Genomic DNA, 27716 nt, shown 5'->3' with positions numbered 1-27716 from the left:
GGCTCTCTCTTAAAGCTGTGCAAAGCACTGGGGAGGGGAAAATGTGTGTGAAATCTCATTCTATGTTTGTCATGTCATTTCCTCTCAGGGGATTTTACAGTCCTGATGCTCTTTTTCTCTTGCTCCATGTAATTCACGGACGTGGCTGTTTTCACGCGGGAAATGTGTCAAACCCCAAATTTGCACATTTTCTGGGCCAAGCCGACTTGGCTCAAAAATAGGGCTCTGACAGATGCAACCCCCGAGCCTGCATGGGCTCCAGATCTCCGTGCTGTTACCCGTAACTCCCTCCGAGTAGCAGGTTCCTTCTCGCATGGGCCCGCTCTCTTCACTCCTCAGGCTGACGCACGAGGATAGGGAGGGTCAAATCTTGCTTGCTTGCCTGGCAGGAGTCAAGTGAGAGCAGGATTTGGCCCTTGATGGATAAATAGATCAAGGTAGTAAACTGGGAGTAGAGGTCCGGTAAAGACCATTATAACCTAAAGGGACGGGGGAGAGAGAACTTCTGGTCTACACTCGGTAGCAATAGCAAGTCCAAGTTCAGCGACTGGGTGCTCTGGCAGAGAACTGAGAGGATAAATCTACGTAAATTGTGTTGGAACAATATGAATTTGGAGTTCAACAGTGAATTCATTTTCCCATTTGCAAGACAAGTTGGCTGAAGTGCACAAAGAAAACAATACAATAAAAGAGAGAGGAAAGATGATAGTCATTTGTTTGAATCTGAATAGCTAATCTTGGTGTCCTGCTCTTTGAATCCAGAATGATCTGCTGCCTGTGGGACTCAGACAGAGAGACCAGACCAAAAAGACACCGACTGGCCCATTCAAAAGGGATGAGCTTCTGGACCACCTAGAAAAGCAGGCGAAAGATATGAAAGATCGAGAAGACCTGGTCCCTTTCACAGGAGAAAAGAGAGGTATGGCTGCATGTGGCTTTGGTTGTAACACGTATTGTAGTGCAGAGGATCCCCGGGGCAAACAGAGATTTTAGGGTGAGGGCCGCTGTGCGGCGTGACTCAGTCCAGAGGAGGAAGAGCATGACCCACATACACGACGGAAACGGCTGTGTCTGAGATCTGGATGTTGAGTGCAGCAGCCTCCAAGCTGCTGGTGCTGATCCCACCGGTGTGGCAGCTGTCCTCAACACCAGCTGGCGGCAGAGGCAGATGCCAGACTGGCACCTGGAGCCAGATTTGGTCATGTAGACCAAACCAAGGCTCTTGGAAGCAGTCATAGAATCCTAGAATATCAGGGTTGGAAGGGACCTCATGAGGTCATCTAGTCCCACCCCCTGCTCAAAGCAGGACCAATCCCCAATTAAATCATCCCAGCCAGGGCTTTGTCAAGCCTGACCTTAAAAACCTCAGAGGAAGAAGATTCCACCACCTCCCTAGGTAACCCATTCCAGCGCTTCACCACCCTCCTAGTGAAAAAGTTTTTCCTAATATCCAACCTAACAGTCGTGTGTGGGTGAGAGATTGCAGCACACACAGGAAAACTACAGCTCCACCCTCCCTGACTCCTGTGTGAGAGCATTGCTCACTCCTTCCTTGTCCTCCCTCAGCTCGCGTGACTGCTCTTTGCTCCTCCTATGCCGACTGCTTCCTTGGTGGGTCCTCTTCCCTCCTCCCACTACCTGTGGGACTTGCGCAGTTCTGGGGCCTCGTCCCCAAAGTGCCCTGTCCCTGGCTGGTCGTCGACCCCACTTGTATATTTTCAATCAGTCTCTGTGCTGATGTGCTGCTGACTCTGAGATGTTCCTCTCCACTCTTGACCCTGGCTGACCAGTCCACAGGCCAGGCTCTCGCTCTGTCATCTCCCCTGAATGTCTAGTCAGTAGCTTAAGCATAATGTGGCTAAAATGGCATTCCTTATTTTTCCTATTGAGCCTTCTGTTTCCCCCATCCAATGCCACGGTGACAATGCCCCCAATTTCCCCATCCCTGAGCCCCTTGATGTGGGGATCAGCTTTTCCTTCCTCCACCTCTAGACTGTCCAAGTCCTGCCAGATCTTCCTCCATCACATATGAAGGGTCTCAAAGCTCTTCCCTCTTCCTGTCAGCATCCTGAATGTTGCTTGGGCTTGGCTCCAGCCAACCACCCGTTGGAGCTCGGCACAGAGAGAGCTGAGGGATGGCGCCTTATCACGTGTTGGAAGGAGACCTGGAGCTGGCTGTCATCTGCGTATTGCTGGCACATAAGCCTGTGTTGGCTCATCAGCTGTCTCAATGACTTTGGGAACAGGATTGAGCCTTGCAGGACTCCATAGGCGAGGGCCTTGCTGGCGGAGAAACAAATGCCCATAATGATTCATTCTGAGAGGATGGGATATGGGTTTAGAAGTCTAACTGGAGGTACCCATTTAGGAGAACATTGTCCTCTGTCTGTTGGCCTCTGGGGTGATGTCATGTAGAATAACGTTCCCAGTTCCAGGTGCCATGTCTCCAGAGAGATCCTGACAAATTGGAGGGAGTTCAGTAAAACAACAGACTGGTTCTGGGTCTATGGGAATGTATTGGGGAGGGAAGAGTAAATGAGCTACATACGTACATCTTGGTTAAGGGAGCACGAAAGGGGATCATGATAACCACCTGCAAATACATGAAGGGTGTAAGCACAAGACTGCAGCGACACGCTCTGGTGCAACCGAGAGGTTATAACTAGGATCAGTGGGCTAGAATCATAAAATCATAGAATATCAGGGTTGGAAGGGACCTCAGGAGGTCATCTAGTCCAACCCCCTCCTCAAAGCAGGACCAACCCCAACTAAATCATCCCAGCCAGGGCTTTGTCAAGCCTGACCTTAAAAACTTCTAAGGAAGGAGATTCCACCACCTCCCTAAGTAACGCATTCCAGTGTTTCACCACCCTCCTAGTGAAAAAGTTTTTCCTAATATCCAACCTAAATCTCCCCCACTGCAACCTGAGACCATTACTCCTCGTTCTGTCATCTGCTACCACTGAGAACAGTCTGGAACCATCCTCTTTGGAACCCCCTTTCAGGTAGTTGAAAGCAGCTATCAAATCCCCCCTCATTCTTCTCTTCTGCAGACTAAACAATCCCAGTTCCCTCAGCCTCTCCTCATAAGTCATGTGTTCCAGTCCCCTAATAATTTTTGTTGACCTCCACTGGACTCTTTCCAATTTTTCCACATCCTTCTTGTAGTGTGGGGCCCAAAACTGGACACAGTACTCCAGATGAGGCCTCACCAATGTCAAATAGAGGGGAACGATCACGTCCCTTGATCTGCTGGCAGTGCCCCTACTTATACATCCCAAAATGCCATTGGCCTTCTTGGCAACAAGGGCACACTGTTGACTCATATCCAGCTTCTCATCCACTGTAACCCCTAGGTCCTTTTCCGCAGAACTGCTGCCTAGCCATTCGGTCTCTAGTCTGTAGTGGTGCATGGGATTCTTGCGTCCTAAGTGCAGGACTCTGCACTTGTCCTTTTTGAACCTCATCAGATTTCTTTTGGCCCAATCCTCCAATTTGTCTAGGTCCCTCTGGATCCTATCCCTACCCTCCAGCGTATCTACCTCTCCTCCCAGTTTAGTGTCATCTGCAAAGTTGCTGAGGGTGCAGTCCACGCCATCCTCCAGATTATTAATGAAGATATTGAACAAAATCGTTTCCAGGACCGATCCTTGGGGCACTCCGCTTGATACCGGCTGCCAACTAGACATGGAGCCATTGATCACTACCCGTTGACCCTGATGATCTAGACAGCTTTCTATCCACCTTATCGTCCATTCATCCAGCCCATACTTCTTTAACTTGCTGGCAAGAATACTGTGGGAGACCGTGTCAAAAGCTTTGCTAAAGTCAAGGATCAACACGTCCACCGCTTTCCCCTCATCCACAGAGCCAGTTATCTCATCATAGAAGGCAGTTAGATTAGTCAGGCAGGACTTGCCCTTGGTGAATCCACGCTGACTGTTTCTGATCACTTTCCTCTTCTCTAAGTGCTTCAGAATTGATTCCTTGAGGACCTGCTCCATGATTTTTCCAGGGACTGAGGTGAGGCTGACTGGCCTGTAGTTTCCAGGATCCTCCTTCTTCCCTTTTTTAAAGATGGGCGCTACATTAGCCTTTTTCCAGTCATCTGGGACCTCCCCCAATTGCCATGAGTTTTCAAAGATAATGGCCAATGGCTCTGCAATCACATCCGCCAACTCCTTTAGCACTCTCGGGTGCAACGCATCTGGCCCCATGGACTTGTGCTCGTCCAGCTTTTCTAAATAGTCCCGAACCACTTCTTTCTCCACAGAGGACTGGTCACCTTCTCCCCATGCTGTGCTGCCCAGTGCAGCAGTCTGGGAGCTGACCTTGTTCGTGAAGACAGAGGCAAAAAAAGCATTGAGTATATTAGCTTTTTCCACATCCTCTGTCACTAGGTTGCCTCCCTCATTCAGTAAGGGGCCCACACTTTCCTTGACTTTCTTCTTGTTGCTACCATACCTGAAGAAACCCTTCTTGTTACTCTTAACATCTCTTGCTAGCTGCAACTCCAGGTGTGATTTGGCCTTCCTGATTTCACTCCTGCAAGCCCGAGCAATATTTTTATACTCATCCTTGGTCATTTGTCCAATCTGCCACTTCTTGTATGCTTCTTTTTTGTATTTAAGAGCAGCAAGGATTTGACTGTTAAGCCAAGCTGGTCGCCTGCCATATTTACTATTCTTTCTATACATTGGGATGGTTTGTCCCTGTAACCTCAATAAGGATTCTTTAAAATACAGCCAGCTGTCCTGAACTCCTTTCCCCATCATGTTATTCTCCCAGGGGATCTTGCCCATCAGTTCCCTGAGGGAGTCAAAGTCTGCTTTTCTGAAGTCCAGGGTCTGTATTCTGCTGCTCTCCTTTCTTCCTTGTGTTAGGATCCTGAACTCGACCATTTCATGGTCACTGCCTCCCAGGTTCCCATCCACTTTTGCTTCCCCTACTAATTCTTCCCGGTTTGTGAGGAGCAGGTCAAGAAGAGCTCTGCCCCTAGTTGGTTCCTCCAGCACTTGCACCAGGAAATTGTCCCCTACATTTTCCAAAACCTTCCTGGATTGCCTGTCACAGCTGTATTGCTCTCCCAGCAGATATCAGGGTGATTGAAGTCTCCCATGAGAACCAAGGCCTGCGATCTAGTAACTTCTGCGAGTTGCCGGAAGAAAGCCTTGTCCACCTCATCCCCCTGGTCCGGTGGTCTATAGCAGACTCCCACCACAACATCACCCCTGTTGCTCACACTTCTAAACTTAATCCAGAGACTCTCAGGTTTTTCTGCAGTTTCATACTGGAGCTCTGAGCAGTCATACTGCTCCCTTATATACAGTGCTACTCCCCCACCTTTTCTGCCCAGCCTGTCCTTCCTGAACAGCTTATATCCATCCATGACAGTACTCCAGTCATGTGAGTTATCCCACCAAGTCTCTGTTATTCCAATCACATCATAATTCCTTGACTGTACCAGGACTTCCAGTTCTCCCTGCTTGTTTCCCAGGCTTCGTGCATTTGTATATAGGCACTTGAGGTAACCTGCTGATCGCCCCTCTTTCTCAGTATGAGGCAGGAGCCCTCCCCTCTCACGAGCTCCTGCTCGTGCTTCCTCCCGGTATCCCACTTCCCCACTTACCTCAGGGCTTTGGTCTCCTTCCCCCGGTGGACCTAGTTTAAAGCCCTCCTCACTAGGTTAGCCAGCCTGCTTGCGAAGGTGCTCTTCCCTCTCTTCGTTAGGTGGAGCCCGTCTCTGCCTAGCACTCCTCCTTCTTGGAACACCATCCCCTTGTCAAAGAAACCAAAGCCTTCTCTCCGACACCACCTGCGTAGCCATTCGTTGACTTCCACGATTTGACGATCCCTACCCCGGCCTTTTCCTTCCACAGGGAGGATGGACGAGAAGACCACTTGCACCTCAAACTCCTTTATCCTTCTTCCCAGAGCCACGTAGTCTGCAGTGATCCACTCAAGGTCATTCTTGGCAGTATCATTGGTGCCCACGTGGAGAAGCAGGAAGGGGTAGTGATCCGAGTGATGAGTCTCGGCAGTCTCTCCGTCACATCATCAATCCTAGCTCCTGGCAAGCAGCAGACTTCTCGGTTTTCCCGGTCGGGGTGGCAGATAGATGACTCAGTCCCTCTGAGGAGAGAGTCCCCGACCACCACCACTTGCCTCCTTCTCTTGGGAGCGGTGGTCGTGGAACCCCCAACCCTAGGACAGTGCATCTCATGCCTTCCAACCGGCGGAGTCTCCTTCTTTTCCCTTCCCTCAGATGTATCATCTGGTCCACTCTCCGCATTAGTACCTGTGGAGAGAACATGAAAATGGTTACTTACCTGTATCTGCCCTGCTGGTACCTGGACGCTCCCCTTTTTTCTTCTGGAGGTCACATGCTGCCAAATTTCTTCACCATCCTTCTGTCCCCAATGTGCAGCCTGCTCTGAATCTTCAGAACCTTGTGCCCGTAGAAACCTATCCTGACATCCGTCCAGGAGATCTTCAGTTTCTCTTATGCAACTCAGGGTTGATACCTGTTGCTCCAGACCTTGAACCTTCTCTTCCAGTATGGAGACCAGCTTGCACTTTGTACAGACAAAGTCGCATCTGTCCTGTGGAAGAAAGACAAACATGGCACATCCAGTGCAGGTCACAACAGCTGAACACCCCCCATCCATATTACCTTCCTTCTACGAGCTTCCCCAGGAGTTGTAGTAACTACTCAGAGAATCCGGCAAGATGTAAGCCTCAGTGGGCTCTCCCCAGGCAAACTCCTTTTGTTAGCTGCTCTGCTGTTCGCTGCCGAGCTGGTTCGCAACTGACTGGCTTTTTATGCAGTCAGGCCCACTTAAGGCTCACCTGGAACAAAGCACACCCAGTTCCTGCCCTTTTCAAACAACCAATCAAGCACACAGTCACACTGTCCTCACAGCAAACACTCAGATACTCACCAACACAGCCTCCTTAACGCAGCCCTTAGCGTACCTCCTCTCAGGCAGATCCCAGGCAAACTCCTTTTGTTAGCTGCTCTGCTGTTTGCTGCTCAGCTGGTTCGCAACTAATAAACTAAGAGGGAATATCATGATAAATGTCTCCACAATGGGATTTATTCACCTGCGGAATAAGCCCCCAAAGGACAAGTCGGAAGGCCTTTCACTTGGCATGTTTAGCCCTGGGCTGCCCGAGCACCAGTTAATACTCCCACACCAAACCTCCCTCAGGAACAGCACTCTGGTTCATTTCCTAGCAATGCATTCGCTAAAACCCAGAAATCACCAGCTAGCTCAGTAGCCATGTCCACACACGCCTTCTCCAGCATGTCTTCCCTCCCAGCACCCAGCCTCCTCAGAAAATGCCCTTTCAGAGCCATCTGGCAGCCAGCCACTGTGTACTCAATGCCCAACCTTGGCTTGATATCAGCTGTGAATTACAGAGACCCACGCACTGGCAGAGCCTAGAACTGGGGTACTTGTAGAAGGAGCAGTAAGATGCTGGGGTTAGTGGGATGTGGGGAGTAGGGCTGTACTGAGGGGTTATGGGTAGGGCAGCAAGGCTATGTGGGCATTACAGAAGAAAGAGAACAGGGTTTCTGGTTAGTGGGCACGGGTAGGGGAAGTGGTGGAGAGCAGCATTCCTCAGCTGACCTTTAGGAAGCTCATTGGAGCTCAGCTCCTCTGTGGCTGCATGTCCCCCCTCCCCTGCCCCATAACCTCACTGAACATCCCCTCTGCCCCGGCCCAGTCCCATTCTGCCCATACTCCCCCATGGAAAACCCTGCTCAGTCCCACTTCCAGCTTCCATCTGACCTGAGGGGGGGCAGAGAAGAGCTGGCTCTGATGAATTCCCTGTGGCTTCTCAGCATGCAGCTCTTCTCTGGTCTCCCTCCAAACCATGCCCCCCTCCAGCAGAAGCCCCTTTCAGCTCCCACCACTCCCTCCCCACAGCATCTAGTCAGTGGGCATGTCTGTGAGAATGCAGCTCTGGGGTTGGGGTTTGGCTGGGCAGGGCTGGTGGAGCTGAGCTTTCCCCTACGCTGGGTCTGAAAGCTGCCCTATTCCTGTGCTCTGGCATTGATCTGTGCGCATCAGAGGACTCGGGGCTCTTTCCTCTGCCATAGTCAGTACATCTTTAGTGAAAAAATATCATGGAAAATGCTGTTATCCTTGGCAGAGGTATGATGATAAATGGAAAGACTAAATTCAGTGCTCACGGTGTAAAATGCTTTAAATATCAAGTCACAGCACAACCTTAACTAGCCAACATGCCTCCATAAGACAATAGGGTTCAGAGTAGCAGCCGTGTTAGTCTGTATCCACAAAAAGGACAGGAGGACTTGTGGCACCTTAGAGACGAACCAATTTATTTGAGCATGAGCATCCGATGAAGTGAGCTGTAGCTGACGAAAGCTCATGCTCAAATAAATTGGTTCGTCTCTAAGGTGCCACAAGTCCTCCTTTGCTTAAGACAATAGGGAACGCTATTACAGTGGTGCAGGATGAAAGTGTTATAGGCATTTAGCATCTCCAGAGTCTGAGGTATTAGGAATTATAAGTCCTTCCAATTGTCTTTACAGCAAGTTAAACTATTTATAACACTCTGGGGAGGTAGATATGTATTTATATTACATTTAGACACAGAGATGTTAAGTGACGTGCCCAAGTTGACAGAGCCAGGAATAGACCCAAAAGTTGCATGCATGTGCTGGACAATCGTGGCTTTAGTTCCCGGGAGCAGATGGCAGATGAAATTCAATGTTGATAAGTGTGAAATTATGCACATCGGGAAACATAATCCCAACTCTACATACAGAGTGACGGGGTCTAAATTGGCTGTTACCACTCAAGAGAGATCTCGGAGTCATTGTGGAGAGTTCTCTGAAAACACCCACTCCGTGTGCAGTCACAATCAAAAAAGCGAACAGAATGTTGGGAACCATTAGGAAGGGCTAGATATTGAGCCAGTAAATATCATGTTGTCTTTATATAAATCCATGGGACGCTCACACCTGCAAATCTGGTTGCCTCATCTCCGAAAAGATCTATTGGAATTGGAAAAGGTTCAGAAAAGGGCACCAAAAATGTTCACGGCTATGGAACGGCTTCTGGATGAGGAGAGATTAAAAAGACTGGACTTTTCACCTTGGAAAAGAGACAGTGGGGGTGGGGGGAATGACAGTCTATAAAATGGTGACTGGTGTGGAGAAAGTGAATAAGGAGGTATTATTTACCCCTTCACATAGCACAATAACCAGTGTTACCCAGGGATGCTGGAACAATTTGTATAGGAGGGGTGCTGAGAGCCACTGAACCAAACTGTAAACCCTGCATACGAATGGAAACCACTTCAAACCAGAGGGTGTGGCAGCATCCACAGCACCCCTAGTTCCAGCACCTATGGGGTCACCAAATGAAATTCATAGGTAGCAGGTTTAAAAGAAACAAAAGGAAGTGTTTCTTCGTACAACAGACAGTCAATCTGTGGAACTCCTTGCCACAGGATGTTGTGAAGGCCAAAATTATAACAGGGTACAAAAACTAACTAGATAAGTTCATGGAGTATAGGTCTATCAATGGCTATTAGCCAGGAAGGGCAGGGATGTAACCCCATGTTCTGAGAGTGTCCCTAGCCCGTGACTGCCAGAAGCTGGGAATGGGTGACAGGGGATGGATCACTTGATGCTGACCTGTTCTGTTCATTCCCTCTGGGGTGCCTGGCATTGGCCACTGTCAGAAGACAGGATACCGGGCTAGATGGACCTTTGTTCTGACCCAATATGGCTGTTCTTATGTCCAATCACTAGACATGCTCCCTTCCCATGGTACCGAAAAGGATACTAGCAACAGACGCTGAAAAGCTAGTGTTGTTCCAGACAAGTTTAAATTGATCCAAGAATTGTGTGTGTGTGTGTACACTACCTTATCTTTAGAGCTGTGCAGAGGACAGAAATTCCATTTTGAGAAGGATTGAGATTGGAACAAACCTGAAATTTCTGAAGTTCTATGCAAAGGAAAATTCCTAAACAAATTTGTTTCCTGTCAGTCAAAACATTTTGTTTCTATTTTGACTTTTTAAATTTTATATTATAGTACAAAATAAACAACAAAAAAATTGGAAATGAGATGTTTTGACACTGTCAGAACACTTTCCTCCCTGGCTTTCTTCGAAAATGAAATTCTGGCAAAAATTATTTGATTTTGTGAGAGAAGGTGTGTGAGATAATATCTTTTGTTGGAACAACTTCTGCTGGTGAGAGAGACAAAACTTTTGGCTTACACGGAGTTCTTCTTGAAATCTGGGAAATGTACTCAAGAAGTTGCAGCTAAATTCGAGGTGAAACGGAAGTTGGTCCAATAAAAGATATTACCTCACCCCCTCCTTTCCCCTCCCCATCTTGTGAGGTATAGCTCATATCCTGGGACCAACATGGCGACAACAACGCTGCATATGTCATTTTGAGTGTGGTAGAACTGCATATTCTGACAGAATGTTATCCCATCGACATTTCTCCGACCAGCTGTAATTTTCTTGTGAAATAAGAGTACCGTGCATTGTTGCTAAGACTAAGATGATGTAATTGAAATCACAGAAGTCGCGGAATCCATGACTTCTGTGACCTCCGTGACATTTTCCACTTCAGTCTCGGTGTGGAGGGCTGGAGCTGTCAGCTGGCAGAGGCCCTGAAGCTCTGAGCTGCCATGAGCAGAGGGGCCCCCAACAGCTCCCAGCCACCATGGTCTGGACCGGGTCCAAGCTGCCATGGGTGAGGGTGGGGCCCCTGCAGCTTCTAGACACCATGGGGGGACCAGGAGCTCCCAGCCACTGTGAGCTACGGGCGACCCAGGGCTCCCAGCTGCAGCCGCGGCAAGGGCTGGACTCCCCGCTCCTTTCCCCTTCTGCAGCGGGGCTGGGGCTCAGGCCCATTTTGTCCCTGTTATTTGTAATAAAAATCAGGGACAGGTCAAGCGCTTCCATGAATTTTTTTTTTATTGCCCGTGACCTGTCTGTGACTTTTACTAAAAATAACCGTGACAAAATCTTAGCCTTGGTTCTTGCTGATGCACACGCATGTTACAACGCTGGTCAGGAATCAGACTTCTATGGATGCAGCGATGCAGGTTTAATTCTATGTATCGACTCAGAGCTGAGATTGTCAGTCACTCCAGGCCTTCCAGCCATTTCAATCGGAAATGCCCCTAGACCAAACGAAGTGCCGTTACGGGAACAGGCCTGACACTTTATTTTTGCCAGAGCGGCGACAGGGCACAGGGAAACTCCTTCCCCTTGCCTCGGCGTAATCACACTCGGAATGGAAAGTGAAAACGGGCCGTTGGATGCAGGGCCATGCATAGTGCCTTGTGGCTTTCCATTTCATCTTGAGAGACAGCACCAGGCAGCTGCTTCTTTGTGCAGGCTAAATATAGCCCCGTTCAGGCGGGGTGCTGCTTCTTAACAGCTGTGGCATGCAGTCTTTGTTCTCCTTGTCAGTGACTGTGTCCCTGCTGACGCTGCAGTCAGACCCAGGACAGAAATAGTGCCGAGTGACATTCCACGCGGAGAGCCCCGGGCCTGCTATCTCCTTTGCCAGGCCCGTTTCCCGGACGAGTCCTGGTTCCCTGTGTGCTGTGCGTGACTTCTCCCCTTGCACTACCCCTCCCTGCAGCAGCATTCTGGAAGCGCGCCCCTTTGTCTTCTCGGTTGACACGAGCTGTCTAATGCTGCAAGCAAGGCTCCTCCGGGGCGACTGACCCTTCTGGCCAGTGAGAGAAGTCACTGATCTCCCCATGCAGTGCGGGGCGGGGGACGATCTCCCCTCTGGTGCAGGGCTGGCCTCTGGACTCCTGCTCTCACTGCTCAGGGGGACAGACTGGGGGCTCTCTCGCTGGTAAGAGCGACAACCTCCCGACGGGCCCAGCTTCCCCAGCAGCATAGGTGCTGGAACTCGGGGTGATGGGGGGCTGCTGCACCCCTTGGCTTGAGGCGGTTTCCATCATATGCAGGGTTTACAGTTTGGTTCAATGGCTCTCCCCACCCCCACGATACACCCTGCTCCAGCCCCCCTGCACAGCAGGCCTGTAGCCAGACAGGACGCGGGGAGCCCTCCCTCAGGAAATGCTGAGATGTTCCCCTCCGCGCCGAAAACTCAGGCACTGCACTGCTGCCCTCCTCCCCACACAGACCCATTGGGCGCCTGGCCGCCGCTCTGGTCAGGGTGCTGCGAACGCCAGGGTCTCACTCCCCCTGCCAGCAGGGTGGGCAGCCCTGGCGCCCCATTGCCCTGGCGTAGGAGGAGGGACAGCCCTGGGGTGGGTGGTGGGAAGCGTTAGGATGGCGGAACTGACAAGGGAGGTGGTGGGCAGCCGATGGGGAGGCTGCACCTCCCTGGAGCCACAGGCCTGCCCCTGAAGATAGGGATGGCAGAGGAGTCTGGGGCAGAGGCGCCAACTTTTCAAGTTCCTGGGGGTGCTCGACCCCTGCTCTGCCCCAGGTCCTGCCACCACACCACCCCTACCCCCAAGCCCTCACCCAACCCCACCTCTTCCTGCCCCCGTGGCATGGGAGTTCATCATTACAGTAGCACCTAGAGATCCCCACCATGATCAGGGCCCCCTTGAGTTAAGCACTGTACAGACATAGTCTGAGATTATTCCTGCCCCAAAGAGCTTGCAGTCTAATGGAGCAAAGGTGGGAGGGGAAACTGAGATGCAGAAAGGGGAGTCCCTACCAACTGGCCCTCCAGGGGATTTAAGGGGACCTGGAGCAATGGGTGGTTGGGGGCCTGGAGCATGGGGTCATCATGGGACTGTGCGTGAGGCAGCAGGAAGCTCAAGGGTTGCAATGGGAGAGCGCTCTCTGCCTATATCACCAAGCTGTCACCTGGTGAGCCAAGATGACCTGACCATCACAGGGGGGGAAACAAGCAAGAGGGGGAAACAAAGAACAAAGCCAGCGAATTCACAGGAATAGTTCTTCAAGGGGGTCAGTGCTCTGTTTATCATCTACACCCGAAAGTGTCTCGTTCCTTTTCCCCAGAGATTTCTGACCTCTACAGCAAGTCCTTGGTTTCCTGGGGAAAGCCTGAGCTGGTGCCCTGCCCTCCCCAAACACAGGGCCTGCTCCATGGGTGTTCGGCTCTAGGCAAGCTCCTTTCTGTCCTGCATACGGCTTCAGGATTCCAGAGCAGGGGTTTTCAACTGTTTTTCATTTGCAGACCCCTTGGAAAATTTCAGATGGAGGCACAGACCCTTTGGAAATCTATTGTCTATAAATAGAGTTGAATGCTGTTCAATCTAATTATTTCACAGCCCCCTTAGATATAGTCCGTGGACCTCAGGTTGAGACCACTGTTCCAGAGCACTGTCGTGTCGTTCTCTCTCCTCCCTTGCAGTGAGCTGGGGCTGCCCCACCACGCCACAGGGGGCCCTACAAAGCTAAGATACATCATAGCTACAGAGTCACTGTGGGTAAATGTCATGCGAGTATGACAGTAATTTCATCTCTACAAATGGAAATAAAGCACACTAAAGCCGAGGTGTTCAAACTGTGGGGCCCCCAGATAGGGTTCCCTCCTGGCCGGGATTTGATCGGCCTGGTTTTTTTTGTGGCTTTACCAGTTGCCAGAAAAATAATTTAATCTGCTGGGTTTTTTACGTGGGTGTAAAGATTTGCATTATTCTCCCAATACACGGAGACGGGGAAGGATTGTGTGTCCAGCGAAGGCCGCTGCAGTGTTCGGTACCGCAGGTTGAGTGACGACAGCTCAGAACTGTTGAGAACAGGGCAGCTGCCCGCCCCCGCCGCACAGCCCGGGCCTGGGGGAGAGGGCTTGAGCCACGGGAGAGTGAGGAGCCGACGATGTTCTCAACCCCCTCTGTCTGGGGGCTTTCGCCAGGTCCTGTCCGTGGCTGTGGTTGCCTTCTGGTTGGAAGCTGGAGATTGCCTCGTGGAGGGGGGCGGGTTGCTGGATTTTTGCCTACCCCTAGAGGGTGCAGAGGAATGTTGAGGGAGGCGAGCCTTGCCGGGCGGCTCAGGTTTCAGCCCCAGGCGGTGGGGTTTAGGCTTAGGCTTCGGGTTCTAGGGAGGCATTGGGGGGGGGGGCACTGCTTAATTTCTGCCTTGGGCCCCAGCAAGTCTAACCGGGCTGTGGGCCTGCTTCTCCAGGCCCAGACCCCTCCCATGCCCAGCAGCCTCTGAGAGGATGGCTTAATGGAGTGCCCCATGTGACAGGTCACTCTGTCGCAGCCTGGCTCTCCTGCAGTGCGGCCACTGCCCTGTGTGCTGATGGGTGCTAGAGGAAATCCAGTTGGCTCTGCTGACTTGTGCACTCCCCATCACTCTCACTGCTGCTTTGCTCCTGCTTTTCCTTCCACCGAGTTCAGCCTGCAGCTTCAAACAGCAGTGATTTGCTCACAGTCTGTGCAAGCTGTGTTGCTCACCAGGTGTCTGCACGTGTTTGGAAGCTGCACGTATTTGATGCTGCATTTGGAGTTTGAGCAAATGTTGTTAGAAAAGGCCACACAGGATAAGACCCATTTATTTCTCCTGGGTCCCTGATCGGCTAAGTCTACCCCTATGTGGCGAGAGAGGCCATTTCAGTTGGCTTCCCAGAGAACGGTTCTGTTCTAGTCGAGCTCTCTGATCAGATGGCAAATCAGAGCAAACAAACATTTTCTCCCTGCCCCGTCTTCCTGCCATCAGCTGGTGAAAGGCAGCTGTGCTGGTGGTCAGCTCCCTCCGGCAGGCCTGTGGCTACAGTTATTACAGCCTGGTTAGAGCTTGTCCAGGAAAATGGTTCCTGACTCCAAGCAGTTGGGCAGGAAGCTTCCCCAGTGCCTCGAGGAAGAAGAATGATCTCTATCGCCAGGACTCAGGACCGGCGCTGGACTTCCCACCCTGCCAGGGTGCAAAGCCTATGGCTGCCTCTGACCCTGGGCAAGTCACCTCAACTTTCTGAGGCTCTGCAGCCACTTGGGTGAGGTAGAGGGAGACATGTGGCAAGGGGACATTCAGGAAAGTCTGTAAAGTGCTTTGAGATTTTTGGATGGCAGCTGCTATAGACCCATAATGATTAGTGTTCTGCACTAGCTGGGCTCAGGCTCCCTGCTGCGCAGACTGTCCCTGGGTACCTACCCCCACATCCCCTCTTTGGGACCACTGTCTTTCCTGACAGTCTGCACACCTTCCCTGCCTCTCTGTTGTCCATAGGTGTTTCCTCATCTCTGCGGTCTTCACTCAGACGCTTCCTCAGACTCCAGTTTCTCTCTCTCTACGACTTTGGTATCCCCTGCACCGCCAGACTCTAGAGTACACTGGTGCCCTGTTAATCTGCAGGGTAAGACTTGCCCCTCCTGGTGCCATTTCCCCTGACAGTGCACATCTGCTCCCACATTCTGTGGCTTCTCTCCCTCTCTCTGCAGTACTGTTACCCATGCCCCCTGATTTGCCGTCACTACCTCCGCCCTCCTCTCTCCCCTCCTTTCTCCCACAATTATTTAGAGAACTGTGCCTGTGAATGTGTGTGGTTGCTCTTTCCTGTCTGTTTCCCAGCTAGATAGTTGGTGAAAAGACAGTGCTCAGACCCAGATTAGGTCTAGAGGAGGCTTTGGGTTTGGATTAGACAGTCCAAGTCCTTGTGAATTGGTTTTCTGAGATTTTTGGTCCCAAGTGGTGGAAATCTCATGAGATCAGTGTTTCTCACCAGACTTCTCCTGCCTTGGAACTAATCCAGATTGAATATGAAAAACTCAAACTCAGAACCACAGGGGTTGGTTTGGATCTGGGCTTTCTAGTCTGAACCATCAACAACCACCACTCCAGAAACCTGGGGAGGGAGCTTAGAGTTCCAGTTAAGACCTGTCTTTACTCCTATGTAAACCACGGTGATATTTTCCATGGTATGGTCAGTGGTCGCAGTGAGCCTGCAATCCCCTGACTGTGTGTGAACCCAAACTTGGCCTGGGGTTCACAGTAACATGGGAGAACTGGGTTACTGGGTTACCCAAGCCCTTTTGAACTTGAGGCCTCTCCTTCCCTAGGTTGCACATGAGCGGAGGTCTCTTGGAGAGATGCTGTGGTGCTATGTTTCCAAGGTCAGTGGAAGGGCAGGACCTGCCTCTGGAACTTGCTCCCCCAACTGCCCTTCAGATCACAGCTTGAGCCAGCTCCAGATCAGGCTGCTAGGCTCTTGGCAAAATGTTGTTTTCTGTTTTTCTATTGTGCATTTGCTGTGGTCTGTCCTGGTCTGGTTAGCTGAATGCCTTCAGCCAGGCCTATTTCTGTGAAGGGCAGGACACGTATGAGCTCCAGGCACTGTGTGTTTTTGATAAATGTTGTTCAGTTTGTAGGTACTGTTGTTATACAGAGGCCAGTAAATATATAAAATTCCCTGGCCTGAGAAGTCAGGCAAGTCACTTCTGACCCAGAGAGTTGCAGGAGCCCATTTAGAATAAATCTGAGATAGATTTGTAGAGCTCTGGAGTCTGGGCTACATTCTGCTTGCCTGTGACTTCCTAATTCTGGTTAGGGTTTCTTTGCTCACTGCTCTAGGATCCATAACTCATCCTCCAGGTAAAGCTAGTCAGAGGGCAGAACGCACTCCATGCAGAGGGTCAGCAGCAGGACTAAGCACCGTATACGTCCTTCTGCACTGCAGGGAATTTCACCGAGAATTCTTTGGAAGTGAATCTGTGCACCAAGTAAATCTGACTCAGTGATCGCTAAACAGGAGCCAGCAGCTGGACTGCCATTGACATCACTTTGTATTTATAGGGAAAGTCTGGGTCCCCAAGCAGAAGCCAATCGACCCTGTTTTGGAAAGAGTAACACTGGAACCAGAGCTGGAGGAAGCCCTGGCTAACGCATCTGATGCAGAACTCTGCGACATTGCTGGTAAGATCCAGTTCCAGTTGGGAGGGTCTTACAGACCTGTCTGTTGTTACTCCTCCTCGTTTGTGGTGTGAAACAGGTTACTGCCTTCTTCACAAACGCTGCTTTCTGCTTTTTATTTTAATGTTGTTGCTTAAGATTTGGTTACAAAGTCTACCCTGCACTGGTAAAGGGTTTGGTAGGATTTACTCAGTGACTACAAAGGAATTATAGAATAAAGTCTGCCTATCTGTCTTTTCCAAACCAGAGGCCAGACTGATCTATGGGTGGGGAGGGTGTTAAAGTATCTACTCAAAAAAAGAGGAAATATTTTCTGCTTTTTCTTCTTTCTCTTTCTGAGTCTCTGCATTTATTGTCAATACTCACAGCTTCTGCACATGAAAGCTCATCCCATGCGAGTGTGTCCTTTGAATGAAGCACATGGAACCTAGTCTGACTCTTGTCCATTATGGGTTTGGTTTGTTCGGGCAACCTATCTGAGAGTTGGTGGATTAGAGCAGGAGAAGGGAGGGGGCCAGTTTCTAAAGGGACCCTTTCTGTGTGCTGGAAAGGTTTTGTTTCATTGCAATTCTTTCTGATAGTCAAATTTTGCTATGTTAGCTTCAGAAAAGGGTGAATCCGAATGTAGGAGTGTTGCCCCCCCGTAGCACGTCGCGACTCACTGGTGCGGCGTCTCCTGCTGGTCGTCCTAGGAATTAGCGCTCCAGCCTCCGGAGCACCCTCTGCAGGCCAGTGTCCCGCTTGCGTCAGGTCCCCGTGTCCCTCCCGGACCCCGGTGTCCCTGCCCTCGGGGTTCTGCCCTCTGCAGTACCCCCGCAGTCCCTGGGTCTCCCCGCCCTGGGGAACCCCCACCCTCTATCCCCACCTTGCCTCAGCGGCTACTGCCAGGCTTCATCTGGCCCCTGCACACTGGGGCAGACTGCAGTCTGTACCACTCATCATGGGCAAGGAGGGTTTGGACCTGCTGCCTTTGCCTAACCTTGGGCTGCCCCTCTGCAACCCCAGTACCTGCTTTAGGCCTTCAGCAAGGCCTGCAGGCTGGGGGTTTTCCAGCCTGGAGCCCCCCAGCTCCTCTGGCCTTTCCCCAGCCCTGCTTTACTCTAGGTACCCTGGTGAGCTCCCAAGCAGCCAGGCCCGTCTCTCTCCACAGCTAGAGAGAGACTGCCTGAGCCCCTGGCTCACAGCCTTTTCTAAGGCCAGCTGTGGCCTGATTGGGGCTTGGCCCCTGCTGTAACTGCCTTCCCCATCAGCCTATCCTTTGGCTCCCCTGGAACATCCCTTTCCCAGGGCTGTTTTGACCCCTTCAGGGCTGGAGCGGGTGCCCACCCTGCTACACCCTCTATCTAGCAAACTAGGATTTGCTGGGGAATGTCAAGAAGATCAAAAGGTGGCTTTATTACAGTGTGTGTACCAGATACTAAAGGGCTATTTCATTTAGCAGAGAAAGGCATGACAATTACCCATGGCTGAAAGTTAAAGCAAGACAAATTCAGATTAGAAATAGGCACAAATTTGTAACAGTAGGATGATCTCCTTTCATATGCATTGCAAGTCGATCTCTACTTGTTTGGCCATCTAATGGCTGCATCATCCAGGGTAGTCAGGAGTTACAGCCCACCCACCAGTCTTCTGAGTTCTCCTCCACCACGTTGACCGTTTTCATTGCTGCCCCATAGTCACACTGGGCAGATGGGGCTAACCCAAGTTTCTGCATGGTGGCAGCCACTTTGGCCATTCCAGTCACCAGCCAATTAAGCCTAGTCCAGGATCTGCGTCCCAGGTTGCAAACATGTGGATGTACGCAAGGGCTTCTGAAATTCATTGGCATGCCAGTTTCTCTAGCCCAAAGTTGCTGCGACACTACGAGGACGCAGCCGTCAGCCCTGGCATGCGGCTGTTCATCCGAGATGGCGCCAGACCAGCAGTGCAGTGGTCGTGCATGAACCAGGGCCACAAAAGGATGTTGCCAAGTCACTCAGGGCAAGTCAGCAGCAACTGCGGGTGTTGGTGTTTTCTTCTGGAGGTGGGTGGATCTTGTGGGAAGTGCATATTGCTCATTTGCACCTACTGGAACCGTTGTCAGCCTAGTGTGCAGCAGGCTGCACGTTATTCCGTGGGAGCAAATACCCCTGCCAGGGCCGAGGTTCGTAAAACATTTGCCTCTGCTCCCCAGTAGGTTCCTGCTCGCGTCTGTATCACAGCAGTGCTGGAGGTGATCGTTTCCTTCACGTGTTCCAGGGGCCGCTTTGGTAGAGTGTGGCCCAGCTTGGCTCCTAAGGAAATGACAACTGTCTGGAAAGGGAGAGGATGACCCTCAACACAGATTGTCAGGGGTTGATTGGTCGGGATCCTTCAGCTGGAAGGTTGTGGCCCCTGTCTTAGACGTACTTACCTTTGTCAGTGGAGACTTACATTATGTGGCCAGAGCATTCATGTCCTGGCTGAGTGACCCTTTGCTATCATGTGCATCGTCACCCACATCAGCAAGACAGATGTCATCTGCACATATGTACTTATCGGCCTTACTTCTGGGTAGGTCGTAAGTATGTATGTTGAAGAGGAGAGCAGCTAGTCTGCTACAGAGCTGCCTAAACCAGCTGACTTTGTCTCCAGTTCGTAGGCGCCGACTTCCTCTCTACCCGGGGAGTGCTTGACCCCCCCCCCACACACACACAGCTTTTCTGCAGCGTTCAGGAGGCGCTGGGAGGGGGGGAGAGGAGTTGATCGGCAGGGCCGCCGACGGGCAGGAAGCACTGGGGGAACTGGGGAGCTTGGCTGCCAGTGGGTGCTAAGAACCCGCTAATTTTTTTTCATGGGTGCTCAAGCCCTAGAGCACCCACAGAGTCAGCGCCTATGCTCCAGCTAGCAAGATGAAGCTCTGATTTGGTATCATTTTCATGATAAACCACATCATGGGCTTACAGGGAACAGTCTGCAACAACTTAGTGGTCAGCCCCACATGCCAGACGGTATCACCTGCAGCTGACGGAGCCTCCAGAACAGCACCAGCTTTCTTGCTCTTCTCAAAGGCATCTTCAGTGTCTTCTGTTAAGTGACAGGTTTCAGAGGAGCAGCCGTGTTAGTCTATTCGCAGAAAGAAAAGGAGTACTTGTGGCACCTTAGAGACTAACCCATTTATTTGAGCATGAGCTTTCCTGAGCTACAGCTCACTTCCACTGAATGCATCCGATGAAGTGAGCTGTAGCTCACGAAAGCTTATGCTCAAATAAATTGGTTAGTCTCTAAGGTGCCACAAGTCCTCCTTTTCTATTAAGTGAGTGACTTGGTTTTGGGTATAACGTCCTCGTCTGAAGTCAGCCTGAACAAAGGGACAACCACTGAGGATGATGCCCAGGGGAGTGATGGATTCTCCATCTCTTGGTCCTCAGATCATGGCTGGATGCCTTTCTGGAAGACCTGCTTTCCCCCTTCTCACCATGCATCATAGCCAGTAGCTGCTGTGCTTCTAGCTGAAGAGCACAGGTGTGCTGGAGGTAGCAGGTTGCAGGATTTCTTTTGGAATTTCTCAGCAGTAGAGTCTTTGTTTTTGCTCAGACGGCACAAAGGGAGCAGAGACCAGCCACAAGTCCCCAGTGCGCACCCAACAGCTCTTCTGCAGCCCTGCTTGCAGGTGGAGAGTGAGTGCTGAGCTGCAGCTGACCCCATCTGGCAGGTGGTTCCCTGGGGACCATTACCAGATGGCATAGTGTAAATCAGCCCCTAGGCTCCTCCAAATTGTGCCAGGGATGGCCCAGATCTGGCTAGAGCAGGGGTAGGCAACCTCTGGCACACCTGCCAAAGGTGGCACATGAGCTGATTTTCAGCACCGGTCCTGGGGGCTCTGCATTTTAATTTAATTTTAAATGAAGCTTCTTAAACATTTTAAAAACCTTATTTACTTTACGTACAACAATAGTTTAGTTATATATTGTAGACTTATAGAAAGAGACCTTCTAAAAACGTTAAATGTATGCCTGGCACGCGAAACCTTCAATTAGAGGGAATAAATGAAGACTCGGCACGCCACTTCTGAAAGGCTGCCGACCCCTGAGCTAGAGACTCGGGAAACAAGCATCAAGCGCCCAGGCAGGCTGCCTGTAGTGGAATGCTAAACTGTATGATATGTTCAGCCACTAGGTGGCACTGTGTGCAACAGCCGGTGCATCCGATGAAGTGAGCTGTAGCTCGCAAAAGCTCATGCTCTAATAAATGGGTTAGTCTCTAAGGTGCCACAACTACTCCTTTTCTTTTTGCGAATACAGACTAACGCGGCTGTTACTCTGAAACCCATCTTATTTTAGCTAACCTCAGCCATACACCTGTCTCAGTCCTCGTCCTCAAAGGACACCGGCCCAACACCTTCAAAGGACAAGCCTGGGAGCTTAAAGTCATAACTCTCTGGACACTAAAATCACGGTCTTCATAAAGATGCTGGATTTATGGTTTATTACCACAATCTGTAGCCCATTAACCCCCCTTTTTTGTCCTATGGCTGCAGGGGTGTTAATAGGCCACTCTACCTTGACCGGTCCTGTAGAATATGTGCTAACTACTTATGCTAAACAATCTATTCCACCTGGCATTTAGCTGTGATGCTCCGTGTATGTTTCCCAGACCTGAAGAAGAGCTCTGTGTAGCTCGAAAGCTTGGCTCTTTCCCCGACAAAAGTTGGTTCAGTAAAAGATGTTACCTCACTCACCTTGTCTCGCTAATATCCAGGGATCAACTCGGCTACAACGACACTGCAAGCAACAGTGGAAGTTATTTGTTGATTGTCTGTTAAAACAATTCCACCTACTACATGGCCTGGGGAATGCCATGGCACATTAGGGTCACGTCTGCTTGATGCCCTATTAGATCTTTGTGGTGGATGACAGTAAATTCAGTCTCTATTTTAAGTTCTCCGTGACCCATCATATGTGAGATAATTAATATAAATGTTTGTGGGGGACCATTTTTTCTTAACAATAGAAATGAAGAATTAAAAAGACTAACTGACTTTTTTAGTAGTTTTAGTGCTCAGTCTTCATTCTCAAGAAACCATGGATATGTGCCCCTGAGAGATAAAGAATTTACTCGGTTGGTTTTATGGCAGCCACAGCCATGGCTGAAGAGACCCACTCGAGAGAGACAATCTCTCTCTGCCGCATCTGTCACATTTAAAAGTGGTATTTCAATCCTTTGGACTCTGCCTTCTGCAAGCTCTTTTCTCCTCTGCTAAGCTGGACTGCTTCCTCTCGTAACTCTGGAGATCCCTGTTAAGCCCTTGTTTCCAAAGGCTGCAGTCCTGAGTGTGATCTTCCCAGGTGTCTACATCCATGTCCATTTCTTTGAGGCCTCGCTTGCACATATCCTTGAAATGCAATTTTGGGTGTCCTTTGGGTCTTTTTCCAGATGCCAGTTTGAGGGTGTCCTTTGGGATGCGCCCATCATTCCTTTGGCACACATGCCCAAGCCAGCAGAGGCGTCTCTGTTGGAGGAGTGTTTGCATGCTGGGTATTGCTGGCCCATTTGAGCACCTCAGTGTTGGTGACTCTGTCCCTCCAGGAGATTCCAAAGATTTGACGAAGGCAACGCACATGAAAGCTGTTGAGCCTCTTTTCCTGGTGAGAGTATCAGATCCCTGTCTCGCTCCCGTACAAAAGTGTGCTGATAACACGTGCACAGTACACGCAGATCTTTGTGTGTTCTGTCAGTTTGTTGTTTTGCCAGACCCTCTTGTTCAGTCTAGACATTGTTGTGGTAGCTTTTCCAATATGTATGTTGAATTCTGTTTCACATGCAAGGTTGACTGTGATAGTGGACCCCAGGTATGTGAACTTGTTCACCACTTCAAGTTCTTAGTTGTTGTTCTTGATGGAGGGTGCTTCCTCAACTCCTTGGGATGTTAGGTTTGTCTTTTTTAGGCTTCTAGTAAGGCCGAAGTCTTGGCAGGCGTTGGAAAAACTGTCCATGAGGTTTTGGAGATGGGCTTCTGTGTGGGTTGCCACTGTTGCATCGTCAGCAAAGAGAAGGTGTTGGATGAGGGCCTCCCAAGTCTTGGTTTTAGATCTGAGTCTTGCAAGATTGAACAGCTTTTCATCAGCTCTTGTGTGCAAGTAGATTCCCTCTGTTGAGGAACTAAAAGCTTGTTTTAGTAGCAGGGAGGAGAAGATCCCAAACAGACTTGGGGCACGGCCTTGCTTAACTCCGCTACGAATCTGGAAAGCCTCAGAGACTGAGCCGCCATATTGGACTGTGCTGTACATGTTTTCATGGAAGGATCAAATCATGCTTAAGAGCTTGGGGGAACATCCAATCTTTTCTAGAAGTGTGAATAGTCCACTTCTACTGATAGGGTCAAAAGCCTTTGTGAGATTGGTGAAGGCTATGGAGAGAGGCTTCTTTTGTTCTCTGCATTTCTCTTGTAGTTGTCTCAGCGAGAAGATCATGTCAAGAGTAGACCTTTCAGCTCTGAAGCCGCACTGTGATTCAGCACAGATTTCTCTGCCAGGGCCGGCTCTAGGTTTTTTGCCTCCCCAAGCAAAAAACAAAAAAAACCTCCGAGAGCGCAACTGCCGAAGCAAAAAAAAACCAAAAACCCCACCCCACCCGGAATGCCCCCCCCTGGAATTATGCCGCCCCAAGCACATGCTTGGTTTGCTGGTGCGTAGAGCCGGTCCTGCTGTCTGCAAGGGTCTGAATGCTGTTCAGGCCAGCTCGGGCAAAGGCTTGTCCCATAGTACTAAGAAGGGAAATGCCACGATAGTTGTTACAGTTGCTCCAGTGACCCTTGTTTTTAGAGAGATGTTGATGGTGATGTTGGTGTCTCTCATTTCTTGTGGTACTTCGCCTTCTTTCCAGCACAGGCAGAGCAGCTCATGGAGCTGTTGCAACAGGACGGGTTTCCACATTTGATGACCTCTGACAGCATGCAGTCTTTTCCAGGGCCATCTATGGCAAGGCTGAGCTCCTCAACTGTTGGTCCATTACAGGTAGGCTTTCGATGGCATTGATGGCTACGTCTGGAACAATATTTTCACAAGAGTAAAGCTCACAGTCGTGTTCTACCCAGCGACCCAGCTGCTTGGTGCGGTTGTTGATTGTTTCCCATGTTGTTGATTTCAGTAGGGCTGTCTTCTTTGAAGTTGGGTCCAAGGCTTTCTTGATCCCATCATACATATTTCTGATGCTGCTTGCAATCAGCTGCTACTTGGATGCTTTTGCATAAGTGCAGCCAATAGTCATTGGAGCACCACTGAGCAGTTTGTTCTACCTTGGTTCTTGCTGCTCTCAACACACAAAAGTTTTTATTTGGGCTTGTTTTTATTTGAGCGGTCACCCTGCTCCGGCCCTGAAGGGGTTCAAACTGCCCTGGGAAAGGGCTGCCCCAGGGAGCCAATAAGCTGGGCTGATTGGGGAAGCAGCCGCAGCTGGGGCCACTCCCCAATCAGGCCACAGCTGGCCCTATAAAAGGGCTATGAGCCAGGAGCTCAAGAGGACTCTCTCTAGCTTTGGAGAGAGAAGGACTGGCTGCCTGGGAGAAAAGGGTACCTGGAGTGGAGCAGGGCTGGGGAAAGGCCAGAGGAGCTGGGAAGCTCCAGCCTGGAGAGCCCCCAGGCTGCAGGCCACCTTGCAGCGGTGCAGCCCAGGGTTAGGCAAAGGCAGCAGGTCCAAACCCCCCTTGCCGATGATGAGTGGTTTACAGACTGCAGTCTGCCCCAGTGAGCGGGGGCTAGATGGTGACTGGCAGTAGCCGCTGAGGCAAGATGGGGATAGAGGGTGGGGGTTCCCCAGGAGGGGAGACCCAGGGACTGCGGGGGGTACTGCAGAGGGCAGAACCCTGAGGTAAGGAGCACCAGGGTCCGGGAGGGACACGGGGGCCTGAGGCAAGCGGGACACCGGCCTGCAGCGGGCGCTCCGGGGGCTGGAGCGCTAATTCCCAAGACGACCAGCAGGAGTCGTCACGTCGCTACGGGGCCTCTCTTGTAGTTGGTTTGGGCTGTGTGTTTGGCCTCTATGGCTGGTATCAATTCACTGGAATATGCATCAGACCAGTCGTTCGTCTTGCTTTCCTTCTTCCCAAAGACTGACAGAGCTGTGTCGTAGATTGTGTTCTTCAGTTGCTCCCGCTTCAGGTGGATGCTTGTGGCTCCATCACTGAGTCCAGGACTTACTGTCATATGTTCTGGTAACTGCTGTGACTTTTCTTGGTCCGCTAAGGCAGCGGTTTTTAAACTTCTTTTCTGGCAACCCAGTTGAAGAAAATGGGCAGCCCAACAGAGGTGGGGATGAGGGGTTCGGGGTGTGGGAGGGCCTCAGGGCTGGGGCAGGAGATTGGGGTGCAGGAGGGGACTGGGGTCTGGGCTGGGTGTGTAGGCTTTGGGGTGGGGCCAGGGATGAGGGGTTTGGGGTGCCAGAAGGGGCTCTGGTTTTGGGGAGGCTCAGGGCTGGGGCAGAGGATTGGGACGCGGGCTTGGGGTGCAGGCTTACCTCCAGCCCAGTCAGCGGCACAGCTGGGGGGCAGCGTGCAGAGCCTCGTGCCCCTTCCCCCCCACGGGAGCCAGACCTGCTGCTGGTCGCTTGCAGGGCACAGCGCGGTGTCTGACTTAGCCGGGCAGCACCACCGATGGGACTTCTAACTTCCCAGTCGGCAGTGCTGACCAGAGCCGCTGTGACCAGCGCCTTCCATTCCACAGCCCAGTTCTGGGTCGTGACCCACCGTTTGAAAACCACTGTGCTAAGGTACCGATGTTAATACAAGGACGCCCTTTGACTTTAGATCTGTTTATTGTCTTTGGTTTAAGTCTGACCTTGCTGCAGTGAGCACTTTGATAACTGCGGGTAATGAGGACGCTGTTAAGGCTGGTACCCCTTGTGATGATAAGATCCAGTTGGCTCCAATGGCCAGATCTGGGATGTTTCCAAGACCCTTTGTGCTGTGGCTTTGTCTGGAAGAATGAGTTTGTTATACAGAGGTCTTAATAGGAACAAACTTTTAGCAGGCTCTGACCATTTCCATTCTTTTATCAGTTCCGTGTTGACCAAGACAGTTGGTCCATGCTTCATGATCAGCTCCCACCCTTGCGTTGAAGTCCCCTAGCAGGGAAACATATTCGTGCTTCGGAACCCTGCTGATGGTGGTGTTCAACTGGTCGTAGAACTGGTCCTTTGTTGGGGCGAATTCACTCTCAAGGTTGACTGGGCCCTCCGAGGTGAACAAGCGTGGGGCCAGAATTCTCTCTGATCCATTTGTAGGTGGCTCAGTCTTCCCCAGAAGTGAGTTCTTGATGGCAAATCCCACCCTATGCTCTTGCGTTTCTTCAGCGCTTTCCTCCTGCCTGAAAAATGGGTCCACGTTAGCAGACCTACAATTACTGGCATTTATTTGTCCCAGTAGGTTTTCACCAGGTAGGTCCCTAGCAAGAACCACCCTTCTCGCGACAGTCCCCGCACTCTGCAGCCAAAAAACCACATGGTCAGGGAAGCTCTGGCAATTTCTGCTTCTGGTGCCAGCCAGACCTGGGAAGAGCCATTTGTGAAAAAACTAAGAGAAAACAGCTGTTGGGACCTTGAAGGTCTGTTCTGTGTGAAGTTGAGAGGAATTTTTGTTCTTAGTTTATTTTATGGTTTGCCCATCCGTAATAAACATACGTTCCCACACATATCCCTGTGTGTACAAACAGGCATGTGACATTCTATATCGAACCACAGGAGAATGGAAAATTCATTGCTACAGGGCTTTCTCCAAAATGAATTTTCTGAGGGCAGCAGGATTTCTTTTTTAAAACGTTATGTTTGGTCGGTTGGCTCTGTGCTGCTTACTCTAGTAGGCGTTGGACTGCTGAGGTTCTGGAACATACATAGATTGAGGCTGGGTCTACACTTCAGCCGCTACCATGGCACAGTTGCAACATGTCAGTGTAGCCACTCACTGCGGCGACGGGTGGGGATCTGCCATCACCGCAGGTGATCTGTCTCCACGAGAGGCACTAGTTAGATCAACGGAAGAGTTCTTCCGTTGGCTTAGCGCTGTTTTACGCCAGGGTTAGGTCAGCTTAACTGCCTCGCTCAGTGGTATGGGTTTTCACACCCCAGAGCAACGTAGCTGGGTTGACTTAACTTAGTTTTTAGTGTAGGCCAGTCTCTTTCTCTCTCTCTCTCTGTATGTATTGTTTTAGAAAATTAGAGACTGAAATGCGTTTATTATCTGAAACTTGGCTGCTGTCTTCTTGCAGCATTTTAATTCTGTTTACAGTACTCATGTTTCTGTCTTCAACAAGTCACCATGGACCCCGGCACTGCTTTCAGGTTTTTGTGACCTGTTAAAGAGTGCAAAGCTCAAGTCAAAGCTGCCTTTAGTTTGTGTTGGGTATAAACAGAGTGCCTGTTGCCAAAGCACTTGGGATATATACACTGTTCTGTAGTTTACTGGATGAGAACATCTCATTCTGCCGCTGTGTGTGCCAGGTACAGTGTTGATGCTATTGTCTTTAACAAGTGTGGAGAGCCCCTCCCACCCAGGCTAGTGGCGGGTGGAAGGCACATGGTAAACTGCAGGATCAGGCTTGAGATTGGTAACTCCTCATGGCTGTTTCTATGTTTTGTGATATTTATTCCTCCTCTCACTTTTTTTTTTTTTTTTTTTTTTTTTTGTTTGGCTCCAACCTAGACACTCCATTCAGCTTGATTATTGGGAAACTGTTCCCACATCTGTGCCTCCATTTAGTATCTTTTGGCATTAATGCACAGCCCAGACCCTTGCTGCCTGCAATGCATATACCTTTCCCTGCACAAATCGTGCTACCCTTTCGTAGAGAGAAAATGGCCATAGCTTCAGTGTGCTGTTGGTACCTGATGTCACT

General features: G+C 50.6%; 1 protein-coding gene across 3 annotated transcripts in view; it reads left to right on the top strand.

The window, feature by feature from the left end:
• The window catches only part of TMOD1 (tropomodulin 1), a 73835-nt gene that overhangs the window by 24711 nt on the left and 21408 nt on the right, over positions 1 to 27716 (top strand). For all 3 annotated transcript variants that reach the window (XM_073346053.1, XM_073346054.1, XM_073346056.1), the window contains exons 3-4: positions 763 to 919; positions 16756 to 16875. In XM_073346053.1, the coding sequence (XP_073202154.1) occupies positions 763 to 919; positions 16756 to 16875 (277 nt within the window). The remainder of the gene's footprint in view (positions 1 to 762; positions 920 to 16755; positions 16876 to 27716) is intronic.

Source organism: Lepidochelys kempii, chromosome 5 (assembly GCF_965140265.1).
Source record: "Lepidochelys kempii isolate rLepKem1 chromosome 5, rLepKem1.hap2, whole genome shotgun sequence".
Classification (NCBI taxonomy): domain Eukaryota; kingdom Metazoa; phylum Chordata; order Testudines; family Cheloniidae; genus Lepidochelys; species Lepidochelys kempii.
Note: the sequence above shows the minus strand (reverse complement) of the source record. Positions and strands in the feature narration are given on the sequence as shown.